This window comes from Lepisosteus platostomus, chromosome 12 (genome assembly GCF_059453375.1).
Source record: "Lepisosteus platostomus isolate fLepPlt1 chromosome 12, fLepPlt1.hap1, whole genome shotgun sequence".
Taxonomy (NCBI): Eukaryota; Metazoa; Chordata; class Actinopteri; order Semionotiformes; family Lepisosteidae; genus Lepisosteus; species Lepisosteus platostomus.
In genome coordinates, this window is record NC_142622.1 from 1,417,927 (window position 1) to 1,430,851 (window position 12,925).

Consider the following 12,925-nt stretch of genomic DNA (forward strand, 5'->3'; position numbering starts at 1 on the left):
AAGAGGAGACTTGGGCAATGCGTGTTGTGGAGATCAGAAACACACACAGGCTACAGTATCCCTCCCCCTCCCACCCCAAACCCTTCACGACGTGTCGGCCTCGCAGAAAATACTTATACACACTTAAAGCGGAGGAATTGTTCCCAGAGAAAGTACTGCATTTACCATATGGTCACACTATCGTTGAGGTACCGCTTTATTTATGCAAAATGGGCCTGTTTTTAGTATCGAAATCTAAAAGGTTATTTTTATTTTATAACCTGGAAGTACTCGGACGAATCCCACTGCTATAGATCGGGGTTATATTCCTGCTCTTGAAAGAATGTCTGAAACTAGCACTGTGCGTTTGGGTACACGCAGACGCAGTTGTTTTAGAATGTGCGCCACAACCTTTTACTTACGAGGAAGATTAATGTCGTCTAGCTATGAATCGAGCAGAAGTAATTCAGAGGGATTCAGCCCCTTCCCCACCCCCCCAGAAACGACTGTGCGGCGGAGGCGAGCAGAGCAGAGCCCCAGCACGCCCTTCCCACTCGGGAAATGGTTGCTGTAGCGGGGGGCCCGACGGTGAGGAGGAACAGTCGGACCCGTGTTTTGAGTTCCGGCTATACGGGCACTGGGCAGCGTCACAAGCCGGTCGTTGGCCGAGGCGCTCGGCTCCTCCATTGGGAAGGAAGGAAGAGCGACGCTTTTAAAAATGTGGTTTGATTCTGCTCACGGCGACACCCGCCTCACGCGTGGAGATGCATGCCCGCGGGTGAGGGGGCTGGAGAAGACGCCTCTCGCCCCCAGCAGGCGAGGGAGAACACATCACCACAGCCGTGGCCCTCGCACACGCCTATAGGCGCTCTCCTATAGGGCGCCCGCGGCGCGCCCCCTCCCCCGCCGCCATGCAGCGCGCCCCCAGCCCCTGGCAGGCCGGCCGGCCCAGACCCTCGCCCGCGACGCGGCTCCACTGTTTCGGCCAGCAGCCAATGAGAAGCGGAGCACCGAGAGAAAGGCACCCGCATGAGATCCAAGAGCGATACGGCACCACACAAGATATCCTTAATGTACGTAGGTTTTCCAGTACTAATCCTCTTCCCAGCTCCCCCTCCCCTGTCCCCACCCGACTCCCGTGGCATTTTCCCAATCTAGTATTTAATTGAGGAACTGGGATTCCTCACGTGAGAAGTTGATTTGTAGTTTGAACACGTGGCTCATTCAAAAAGCCGGAATATTCAAGTGATTTTTCCTCTCGGTTTTATTTAGAGGCGGCGCCTACATTAACGTGTGTGACATTTTCACAGTCTGTCTGCTAAGGGGGTTCGGAGGACGACAAAAAGTAGTTTTCTCCTCCTTTTCGCCAAGCCCGCCATCCTTAGGAAAGGCTGTTATAAAATATTCTTGTTAACTTATCCTGGGGGAAGAGTGCGCGCGTGAAACATCCATATATAAATATACTCTATATAAATAACACTCTGGTTGGTAGAAGTCCGTTTCACAAAAAAGAGAGAAAAAAAAGGCTGTACATCTGAGCGCATAAGTCTGCCTTTTTTCTGCAAGGTTTGCATTTTCGCCGTGCAGCACACCATGAATAAGCTTTATATCGGTAACTTGAGTGAAGACGCGAGTCCCGTCGAGTTGGAAAGTCTCTTTCAGGAGTGGAAGATTCCTTGTAGTGGCCCGTTTCTCGTCAAGACTGGTTACGCGTTTGTGGACTGCCCTGATGAGAAGGGTGCTATGAAGGCCATCGACACGCTCTCAGGTAAGAAAGAAGACCAACCGCCGGCGAACCTGGGTGGAAACCGAGTGCTCAAGAGTGTGTTTTGTTTTTGCTAATTGCTGCGGCGATCGTTTTAAATAAGAAAGATCCGTGCTCATTGAAACGAGGCGTGTGTGTGTGTATATATATATGTGTGTGGGTACCTAGGCTCCCCTTGTCTCGTACACTACCGACCTCGGCAGGTCTGGAGCCCGGCGCACGGGGCTCAGTTAGCAGTCCATGTTCTGATTACAATTGAAAATAAGCACTGCGATTGTTAGGCTCATACAACAAGTTTCAATTATCAATTACCGGGGGCCGAGGAAGCTGAGCGCCTGAGCTGCTGCATTTTACGTACAAATAACCAGCGGGCCAAGAAGGCCGATGACAGAGAACAGTGTACTTATGCAAAGTATTTACCTTCTAAACAAATTTTAATTACTATATTTATAGGTTCTCAAACAAGCCTGAAGTTTTTTTCCCCGCATTTTTTATATCGGGCTTCGTTCAAATAAATACCACCCTCTACAGAATTGTCTTTTTCGAGAACACTGATATATCTAACTTAAAAAAAAATGTTTTTAAATGTGTTTTGTTTAGAGTAGCGTGGCTACACTGGTGGTAGGTCCTGTGTCTTACTGTGCATTGCTACAACGTAACGAAAGGATCAAATACTTAAGGGATTTTTTGTAACGAATTTAAAGAAAAAAACACAGCTTGTAAATTCGAATCGAATACCTTTTGGTGGAAACTAATCTCTAAAAAATAGGATTTATATGACTGTGTAAAAAATATTCAACCTCAATTTACAAAGCCACTCAAATAGTCGTCTTGTACTTTGTTGTGGATATTTCCGCGGGGCAATTCGTCAGCCATAGCTGTTGTACTTCACTTGTGAAAAGTGTAAATTAGACCACACTTTGTTCGTGTTGTTTTTTTAAATCTTACGCTTAACATGACGATGGGAGTTAATTAACATTTTAAAAGGCCGAGTGATGACTGAAATTATCGATATTCTCTGAAAAGCCATCTCTCCATTTTCTCCTACAGTTCATTTTCCCGCTTTACTGGCACAGCAAAACTTATTTTTTTTTGTTTTTTTAATTTGTTTTCAAGGTAAAGTAGAACTCCACGGAAAAGTTATAGAGGTGGAACACTCAGTCCCGAAAAGACAAAGGTAAAGAATTTGCAACTCCCTCTGCTTGAACAACAGTTATTCATGTGGACTACCTGCTGTGTTTCGTTGTTTTATTTTTTTTTTAAAAACACATCAGTCTGCCAAGTCTTTTGAAATGAATATAATCTATCAATGATCATTTATGTATTTGACATCTGATTTCCCTCTAACTAAAAATCAACCTAACAAATTAACTTTACAAGCCAGTCTGTGGTCTTCGTGTGGATTTTAAAACCAAGTGAGGCACAGGCCTGCTGATATTTTCACCAAGGCAATACTAGGGCGTTAGCAGGAAATGAGGCAGGTTTTGCATTAATTTTAGCAAGCACGTGTGCATTTTAAATATTTGGTGTGTGCGGTGGGCTCTGAATTTGGGGTGCTTCAGGGACTTTCGTTTGTTCTGATGGTTAGGGTGACAAGAGGAGAGGTGGGGATGTCTGTGCATGAAATTGAAAACATTTTTTGAATAAATTGTTTTTGTTCGCTCACATCTGGCATCCTGCTCTCATTCCTAAATGTATACCTTCGCCTAACAAAATATTCTCCAGCGCCCGACGTGATCGTGAATCGAGGCTATTTATGAAACCCTTTCCTGGTGAATTAATGCAGAGACCGCAGTGGGTGTTTTCTTGAAAATGGTGTCGCCCAGCGAACCTCCGGACTCTCCATTTCACGTGCCACATGGCTTCCCCTGGCGTTCCTCGCGCAGGCTGGGGTGCCAGTGGGTTTGAGAGACAGCAGTGGGGAAGAGGTCCCCAAATCCACTTCATTAGGGGGGCTAAAGGACCTACACTGCTCTTGTACAAACTCAATAGTCACATTTACCGACTTAATAAAATTGATTTGTCTCGCGGTGCCATTGCATATGTATCACGCATATGAGTGCATGCATTTATTTTTCCATAGCATGGAAGGCAAGGGCCTAAGCGTGTATTTCTCGCTGCGAACGTGTAGCAATTCTAGATAGAGGCCAGTGCGTGTATGCATATGTATTGATATAGCGAGGTGAGGCGGGTAGAGTTTAAACCCATGTTTTATCGTGAATTCAGTGTTGACTTTTTTGGGGAAAAAAAAATCAGTAAATGAATGCTGATGTTCTAAATATTTGTTAAGGCTTGCACATTTTTCAAGGAGGCACTTGGCGAAACGTTTTTATGCTTATTCGCTATATGTGTTTTTGTATACGTTAAACATGTATTTAAGTCCCTTTGGCCTTCGGTTTTTATAGGTGAAGCAACCTTAAGAACACATTTAAATTAAGTTTGATACAGGTGTAGTGTTACGATTGAAAGCATGTTTTAAAATGTATTTGGATGTTGGGGCGGGAGGCAGAGCTGGAAATTTGTGAGACGACATATAACGTTTTCTTGACGAATAAGACTCGTTCATCTGCTGATGCGTACTTTTTTTTTAGAGTAATTTTACGAATTAATTTTGTATTTGAGACTTCGATACGTCTAACTTTGCCGTCTCTCTCAGTGTATTTTAATTTTGAAACCACGAAAAAGGTGTGTAAATTAATTGTTGGGCTAATGGATATTTAACAATTGCATCAAATCGAAAATGACTGAGTCCCCCCCCCCCTGTATTGATGAAGGGTGTTTTTGTGCTGAGGCGCTCAGTGTACCTGTCCGCTGTGTCGTGCGCAGGTACACGCGTGCTCGTGTGTGAACGTGCCGCGCCTGTCTGCGCGCAGGGGCCCCCCAGTTTCCTGTCGCAGGCCTGCTGTGCGGTGACGTGTTCCGGGCTGCGCTCGCTGTGAGCTCCAGGGGTGGGTGGTGGGTCAAGACGGGGGTGCGCTCTTTCACGTGTTTGGCTTGCGTGGCCACCCTCCTGCTTCCCGCAGTGCCGCCCAGACTGCGTGGACACCTAAAACCAGTCCCCCCACAGTGGCGTGCACAGTGGGAGGCAACACCTCTCCCCTCCAGCTGTGATGCTCTCCAGCCCCGGGGGGGCCTGCATGGAGACAAAGGAGGGGAAAATGGCTCTCTGCCTCAGCAAAGCTTGGGAGGCGTTCACCAGGAGGCTCGGGAGGGAGAGCCCACTGGTGGCTGGCTTGTTGTTGGGAGTGAGTGTGGAGTGTTGCCCCCTCTCCGGGGTGTGATGTGGGACAGGGGTGCCCGTGAGCCCCCAGCTGAGGGCTGGGCTGGCCAGGCCTGCCGGGTGGACGAGCCTGTGCCGGACAGCCACTGTGGGGCCCATGGGGAGTGTCTCTGCTGGCTTCCTGCTGCTCCCAGTCTCCGAGTGAAGTCCTCAGAGGCGTGTGTTGCACGCGGAGGTGGTGGGGCAGTCTGGGGGAGTGTTGATAGTCCGTATCCCTGCTGCGGCATGGACTTCCGGTCTGTCCGGGAAGGGACACTGGGGTGTCGTTGCAGTACAGGGGGATGATGCACGAGCTCCAGCCTGGTGGTGCGGATCTCCGGCTGGCGGTGTGTGTGTCAGCGGGGGGGAGGGGCTGGGGCTGCACCCCAGTGTGTGTGGGTTCGGGTCTCCCTTGGCGCAGTCCTGCAGCGTGTAAAAGAGTGTCTGTAGGCCCCTCCCCCACGGACGCGAGCTGCCCCTGGGAGGTGGGGGAGGTGAGCGGCTGGGTGGCGCCTCCCCCTCTCCTCCTGCTTGACCCTTGACCCCTGTGGCCAGAGCGCGCAGCTGTCGTGTTCTGGTGGGCACTGCTGATGACGGCCCCGTCCTCCTGGTGGTCTTGTTTAAAACCTGGTTCGTTTCCTGAAGCAGAGTGTGGAAAGGGGGTTTGGTAACGCACAACATGTCTGCACACAGAAGTCCTGTGGTCTCGCTGACTGCACATGCCTGTAGAAAACAGGAACAGGCTCCAGGCGAGGTCTTGATTACAGGCAGTGTGATCCTTTAGGTTTCCCTTCCCCTTGTTTTATTGTGGAATTCTTTAAAGGATTAGATTTGTCATTTTCAAAAAGAGACCTTGAGATTTTTTTTGTGTGGTTTGGCTAAATTTGGAAGTGTAGAAATTTAATTTTTTGAGGATTTAAATGCCGAAACAGAAAAATCTGGTAGTGACAGCGTGTGTACGTGGTGACCAGATGTGAGATGGTAGTACTGATCTGATACATTGCTGTAATCGTTTTATTACTGTAATTTTGAATATTTAGGATGTTTTAGTTTTCATCCTGCACAACGTGTGAGCAACGTGCATAACATCTAACCACTGTTTCATCGTTCCTATTGTTTTCTTGCACCGGTGAAATTGCAATCTTCAGATCTGATCTGCCAATATTCCTGACTGAACCTGTTTTGTGATTTTTACATTTAAGTGGAAAAGTGCACTTGGAGATGTTCCTTTTACACTCTATGGTTTGTCTAAAGAGCGCACACAGCTATGGCAGTATTTTGACAGTAGAACCTTGGGAAATGTTCCTGTTCTAGGGTTTTGACAAAGCTTTTTATTTTCTCTAAATACAGCATCATTAGTTGAAATAATGGACTGCTACATTTTTTTTTTTTTTGCCTGCAGTGAATTAATTTGACTGATGCTTTCATCCAAGGCAATTTCCAGAGGTTTTCTATAGGGAAATGAATTTCCAGTGCTGGATTTTGTTGCTGCATTTTGCTTGAGCGGTCCCCGTGTGCTCTGGGGTTGAGGTAGGAAGGGAGACACCATGGGGCCCCGTTTTGTTTTTTACCCTCTACAGATGTGGCTGACAAACCTTGGTTTGCCTCCCGTCAGTGCTGACCTCTGAGTTGTCGCGGTTCGAGGCAGAGGGAGGCTTGCCCTACTCTGAGGCATTCCCGCCTTGCTCCTGGTGAAAGAGGAGAGAGTGCAGCTCTGGGGCTCTGGAAATCCGTCCCCAGGACCCGGTGTTGACTGGGAGGAGGCTCGGCTGCCCCCGCGATCCATGGTCTGGGTGTGCTGGGCTGGAATAAACGGAATTGTTTTGGAGGAGAGGAAGCCAGATTCTCAGAGCTGCAACGTTTCGGATGTGAAACATTTGGGGAGTTTTCTCCTGTGTAATCCCACTGGAAGTGTGACGATTGATTTCATCTAGAAAAAATTTAAACACTGTGCTTTGAGAATAACGTGCGACGCTACTTCAGATTTTTTTTTTAATGCATGAAATTTTTGTAATTTGTTAGAATTTGATATTTGAGGACTGTGCTGTGCATTATGAAGAACTGGGCAAACCATCCATTGAGAAATGCAAAGATTAATCTGATGCCATCTGGTTATTTTTACTGGTGGTTTAGATTGTGTAATGTGAAATTATTTGATCCTGTTAAATGCTCTTCAAGCCATGGGTGAATTGTGCTGTTTTGCAGCACTTCACAGCATAAAAAAAAATGTTAAGACCCAACGTATTCCAGCTGGAATATTGGATGGATATGTAGAACTTCTTAGAATTAATATTAACATTAATAACTGCTCTAGCAATACAGCTGATATCTTTGATTAAACGTTTTGCATGTTGAAGAAGCTGGAAACTAAATTTAATGTAATTTCTTTTTCTTCTGCGGAGCAATGGCTAATCATGTTGAAAAGATCCGGAGCTGTGAATCTGGCCGTTTTGTGTTTTTCTTGCGTACCAGTGGTTGGTGCTGTGTATAAAAGGGTTAATTTTATGTGCATAGTGAAGGTTGGGAGAATATTTATGCTTTCTTTTAATGAGTTCCTTTTCGGTTTATGGATGCAAAAAAAGAATTGATGAAATGTTCTCATTTGCATTGAAATTGTTTATTTTTTACCTCGGGAATTGGTCGATATTTAAAGGTGTCTTGCATAAAACTTTTAATCCTCATCACTTTATTTTAGATGTGAAAAAAATATAATCAAGTTGGGGGAAAAAATCTTATTTTAGGCCCTGTTAAGATTTGAAGTAGGGGTTATGTTTAACCTCCCTAAAATTAAGGGACGTGTCCAGGGTGAAGACTTCGAAGTGATTGTTTCCCCAGACTGAAGAATCATTAGTTGAACAAAAGTGAAGTTTGGATTTTTAAGTTCTAGTTCATGTAGGAACTATGGCTGTGATTGTTATTCTGTCCTTCAGAATAGATACATGTGGGGGAAAAAACCATTGTCAGCTGAGTAATTGTTGGTCAATCTTGTCTACTGGCAGTGTGTTTCATTAACTGTTTTTAAGAAATTATAAAACAAGCTGCCCTGTACAGCTGGTCTTGACCCGTGTCCCCTGTGAAAGCAAATTTAAACTGCAATAAGTACTAAAAAAATCCTTAAATGTAAAAAGTGAATGAAATTGAGCCAGTAAGTTTAGAGGTAACATATTGCATAGATTCCATTTTTAAGGAATGGAAAAGGTGGAATTTTGCATAAAAGAGATGCAAAATCCAACTAATGGTCAGAGAAACAATTGTTCCTTTTCGTTTTAGACTTTAACCTTAATTTAGGTTAACTAAAGACCAGGCATCTGGTGTGATTTAAGAAAATATCGCCCGTAGAATTTTGTAAAAGTCCATTTTCACCAACAATCCAAGGATGGTGCTCAGGAAGGCTACTGCTTTATAAAAAAATCAGTTTAGTTTTAAATTTAGTTTAAATTGAAAACTGGGATTAGTGCATTTTTGCTTGTATATATCATTACATGCGCGGTATATGGACAAGTTCTCGGAAGGACTTCTGTGAGCAGTGAATGTGGAATGCCGTTACGAGTTCTCGGTGTGGTCAGAGGGTCAAGCTCCCCTCTGTCTCGAGAGCGGGGAGTCTGTTTGAACACCTTCCCTAAGCCGGCTTGCTAGTCATTGGTTTCTGCTGGTTAGGTGAGCAACCATAAACGGAATTGTTAGAGAAATATTGTCTTCATGTTTGTGTATTGCAGAATACAATTTTGAACTGAAATTGTGCAGTTATCCTTTAAATACTGTTCATTCGTGCAAACTTTATGTACTGGCTTCTCTTGGTTTAAGGTTCTCTGACCCAGATTCCTCCTTAAAAAGTTTCTAGATCAGCTTGTTCGTGCGCTCATCCCTTGTTAAACACACAGGTGAACGTACTCCCTGAAGTGAGCAATGCGTGAACACGCCCGTTCTGCTAAACAAGTTGATTTAATCCCCTCTAGTACAACCTCTAACCCGTGTCTCGTCCTTACAGTTTTGTTACCCCTCTTGGTCGTCTTTTCTATCTGAACAGATTGTCAGGGTGTTATTATTGTACACAACCAGTACTGGCAATGGAAAGTGTTGAGGATTTTGTGAATCAATACTGTTAAGTTTATTTTGGTTGTGCGTGCTATGAATGCAGAGTGTTGATCACCTGAGAGTCTGATGCTCTTACTTGTACAGTTGTGGGTTTCATTCGGTCCTTGACTGGGCAATATTTACTAGTTTCAGCATTTTTGTTTAGGATGAAATTGTGTTCTGTAGAGATCGTGCAAGTTTTATTTCTCCACGTAACTGGTTCATAATTTATACGTACCAGCTTGCATGAAAAATGTGCTGGTAAATTCTACTGGTTATAATGTATGCTTAGTAACTTATGCTGCTAAATTGTTTAAATACATCCGAAAAATACCAAAAATCTATTTTTGTTGATTCGGGAGTACTTTCAAGAAAATCTTTAATTTGTTCCATGTTAGAGCATCACAAAATTCACATTAAAATTTTTGCCTATGAACTAAAATTTTGGAAGATGTGTTCTTAAAGTAGGGGATGATTGTATGGTGTTGACAAACTACAAACATTGTGTAAAGTTTCTAGGTTTTGTATTGTTAAACCGAACATTTTATGTTCCAGTGGACTTTTTATATCTAGGTCCATTTTATTTTCCCCACAGTGAACTTCCTGAAATATTGAAACATTTATATAACAAATCTGCATAAGTTACATGAACTGGTTAACCGCCATGGTTAAACCTGGTTTAAAATCTCTAACTGCTGTGTGCACAGACACTTATCTGTGGACTCCTAGCATGACATTTTATTTAAATATTCACTGAACTTTGGTCCATTTCTGAAATGCATAGTGAATGGGTATCTGTATTGTTTTTAAAATCCCTATTTCCTACCCTGCCGTTAAAAAAAAAAAAGCTTTTTCAGAGGAAAATGAAGTGAAAGTGTGGAATTGATTGAATAGAAGGTCTATGGGGAATTATTCCCAGGGTTACAGGACATTTTTGCCCTGAACGTGCCCGTACAGGGTTCTCTGGTGGTGGTGGTCTGTGAAGACTGAATGGTTGGTGGTCCTTTCAGATGAACAGGTTCATTAACGCCGATTTTAAAACCTTGAAAGGTGTTTTTGTGTAGCTTTGAAGCGGCTGTGGGTGAAAGGTCGTGTATCTGCTCTGTGGTGGTGTGTCCTCCGTCTGCGTGTAGAAACAAGGTGACATGGCGCACAGCGCGGAGTCTCCATGCTCCTGCCTGGACTCGAACCCGGCTTCTTAGCCGGCACAGCGCCTCTCCCGGCGCTGGAAGAGTGGGTGTTGTGGGGTACGGTCTGGGGGTTTCCTCTGCGCCAGGGTGAGGTGCGGGACCAAGGAGGACCCGTTTAAAAACGCGTTGCAGAGATCCAGCACCTGCTGGGTCACGCTGCTCTCTCGCTTCCCTTCAGACAGCTGTGCAGGCAGGAGTGTGGAACCCTGAGCGCTGCTCGTGTCTCCGGCCTGTGACTGGCCTGGGGGCGGGGCGGCTCCTCGGACAGCGGCCTGGCCGGGGCGTGGCTGGGAGAGGGCGTGAGGTCTGGGCCAGTCTTGGGACCCCTAGGTCTGAGGTGTCCTGCCATCGAGCTTTCGTGTTCCTCGGTCCATGTGAACGTGAGCAGGAGGGGAGAGTTATAAAGGTCGGATCTGTAACTGTTTCCTGCAAATACCCAAGCAGCGAGGGGAGGAAGTCTTGCATCACCTCCTGACCTTTGTCCTTCTGCCTCATGGCTCCGCAGCAGAGCTCTAGGCCATGTGCAACACCCAGGGCTCTGTGCTGAGTGCTGGTTTCCTATGACCAGAAATGTGACGGGATGAGTAAGGATGTCATTGATGGCTCCATTGATTTTTTTTTTTTTTTTTTTGGAGACCATGCGACTTCTCCGACATGCTGGTCTAACTGGAGCTGTGGGTGCAGATTTGTTTTCCACAGGTGTGAATCGGCTCTCCCGCCCTCTGCGGTGTGCGGGGTCGAGATTGGAAGGGTTATACAGAGCCCTGGGAGAGCTCTCGAAGCGCCTTGGTCGCCCAGCTTCTGCTCGCGGTGTCTGGGATCGTACAGGCAGGGGCTCTGTGCGGAGGCTGGGAGCGGGGTGACGGGTCAGCGACAAGGAAGCATCAGCCCTTGTCAGTACTGCTGGAGGCTGAGTCCTCCACCTAATATTTATCCTGGAAGGACACTAGGCCTTATTTGGTATTTGGTTGAGCATTAACAGTTCTCACCCAAGTGAGAAGGTTTCATGCATTTTAAAATCGAGTCAGTTGTTCTGTGGGGGGAAATGTTTACAGATTTTGTTTTATACATATGAGTATTTTTCCAGTAAGGCGAAGACTGCAGTATGTTTTATTTAATAAACATGTAGATTTAGAGATCGTTTGCATCTCCATGATGCATTCATCTTTATGAAGAACCTTTGACGATGGGCTCAGTGTCGTAGAACCTTGAGCAAGAGGTGTTTTTTTGTGTTCCCCCCGTGTTGTCATGCAAGATCAATTTTCAGTCACTGACGATTTTTCATGTGACTCAACAGGCATTCATGAAGAACAATTCGTCAAAAAGATATAGCAGGCTTTGTAATTGCTGTAAAAGTGTGTGTGTGTGTGTACTGCAGGGAATTGTTGAAAAGAGTGAGTTTTGGTCTTTAGGTTTTTGTGTCCAGATGGACTGACTGACTGTACAGTGTGGGTCTTGTCTGCACAGCCACTGTGCTGTTATTTGCAGACTTTCATGCTCAGCTAAAGCTGTTCTGATTCATATACTCGACATAATTAGTCAGTGTTGGGGCATGTGATTCTTGCTCCAGATTTGTCATGGTGTGAAGAACGGTCTCTACTTCTCGCCATCCTGCCCTGCTCCCATATCTCCATATTTATTATATACGTCGTTTATTATCATCTTTTATTTATAAAGTGCCTTTCCAAACCCAAGGACGCTGTACATGGGGATAAAGAAAAAATTGGAAAAGTACACAAAAGCTGACAGGTTCCTACAGACAGAATGTAGGGAAATCGGGTATAGGTCCTGGTAAAAAGTTCCGAGTTTGGGTTTGAAGAGAGTCAAAGAATTTGTTTCCTGAAGAGTCCGAGAAAGGGCATTCTATAACCCTGGAGCAGCAACAGGAAAAGCATGATCTCGGAAAATCCTGGATTTTAGTCCCAGGTACTGTGAGCAAAGGACCGGCTTCAGCTGACCGGAGCCTACGAGAGGGAGTATAAACACGGAGGAGTTCAGAGATGGCGGAGGCAGATTGCTTAGATCCTTGAAAGTCAGTAACAAGCTCTTATATTGGATACGTGGCTTTGTAGGATAACAATGTAGAGACTTAAGCGTAGGACTTCAGTTCACACACAAAGGAATCAAAGCAGAATTGGTTCCCTTTGCTTTGTGCTTTCTTTCGTTTCTGATCCCCTTCACTGGTTTATTGCGGCTCAGGCCTGGAGCAGGAGGCTTGTACAGAGTGGGGGTCTGGATTGCTAGCGTCGGCGAAGGGCGCCCATGTGGGTTTGAGCAGAGTAGTTTTTAAACTTGTTAAAGCTCTGGTCTGAGTGTTTAAATGGCAAACTAAAAAAAAAACCCTGTTAATTCCGGTCTTTGAGTAGATGGTGGCTTAAAAATGTACATTTTTTGCAGACGCATCTCGGTATGTACAGGACACAAGATGTGGTTATTTACCGGGCAGTAAGAACATCTCTGGTAGTGTACAGAAACAGACGGGATGAATGGGTCTTCAGTCATGCAGGCTTTTCTCACCGTGCTCAACAGGGCTCGTTTCCCTTTTTCGGCAAAGGGATTGTGTGGGTTTTCACACTCCTGGGGGCTGAAAAATACTCCAATACTCCAAAATACTTGTCTGCCGAACGCACAACTGGGAGAGCAGGGCTTTGACTTCCA

The 12,925-nt window shown here is 45.3% G+C and overlaps 1 protein-coding gene across 4 annotated transcripts in view; it reads left to right on the forward strand.

Annotated features, from left to right (window-relative positions):
* Positions 1-545: 545 nt before the first annotated feature.
* igf2bp3 (insulin-like growth factor 2 mRNA binding protein 3) overlaps positions 546-12,925 on the forward strand; it is a 43,228-nt gene continuing 30,848 nt past the window's right edge. The window contains exons 1-3 of one of the 4 annotated variants that reach the window (XR_015925566.1): positions 546-1,052; positions 1,546-1,747; positions 2,861-2,921. Coding sequence is in view for 2 of the 4 variants with exons in the window: in XM_088600375.1 (XP_088456501.1) it covers positions 891-1,052; positions 1,546-1,747; positions 2,861-2,921 (425 nt within the window). In the remaining 2 variants the exon portion in view is untranslated. The remainder of the gene's footprint in view (positions 1,053-1,545; positions 1,748-2,860; positions 2,922-12,925) is intronic. The other 3 variants (XR_015925567.1, XM_088600375.1, XM_088600377.1) reach the window with 3 other exon arrangements.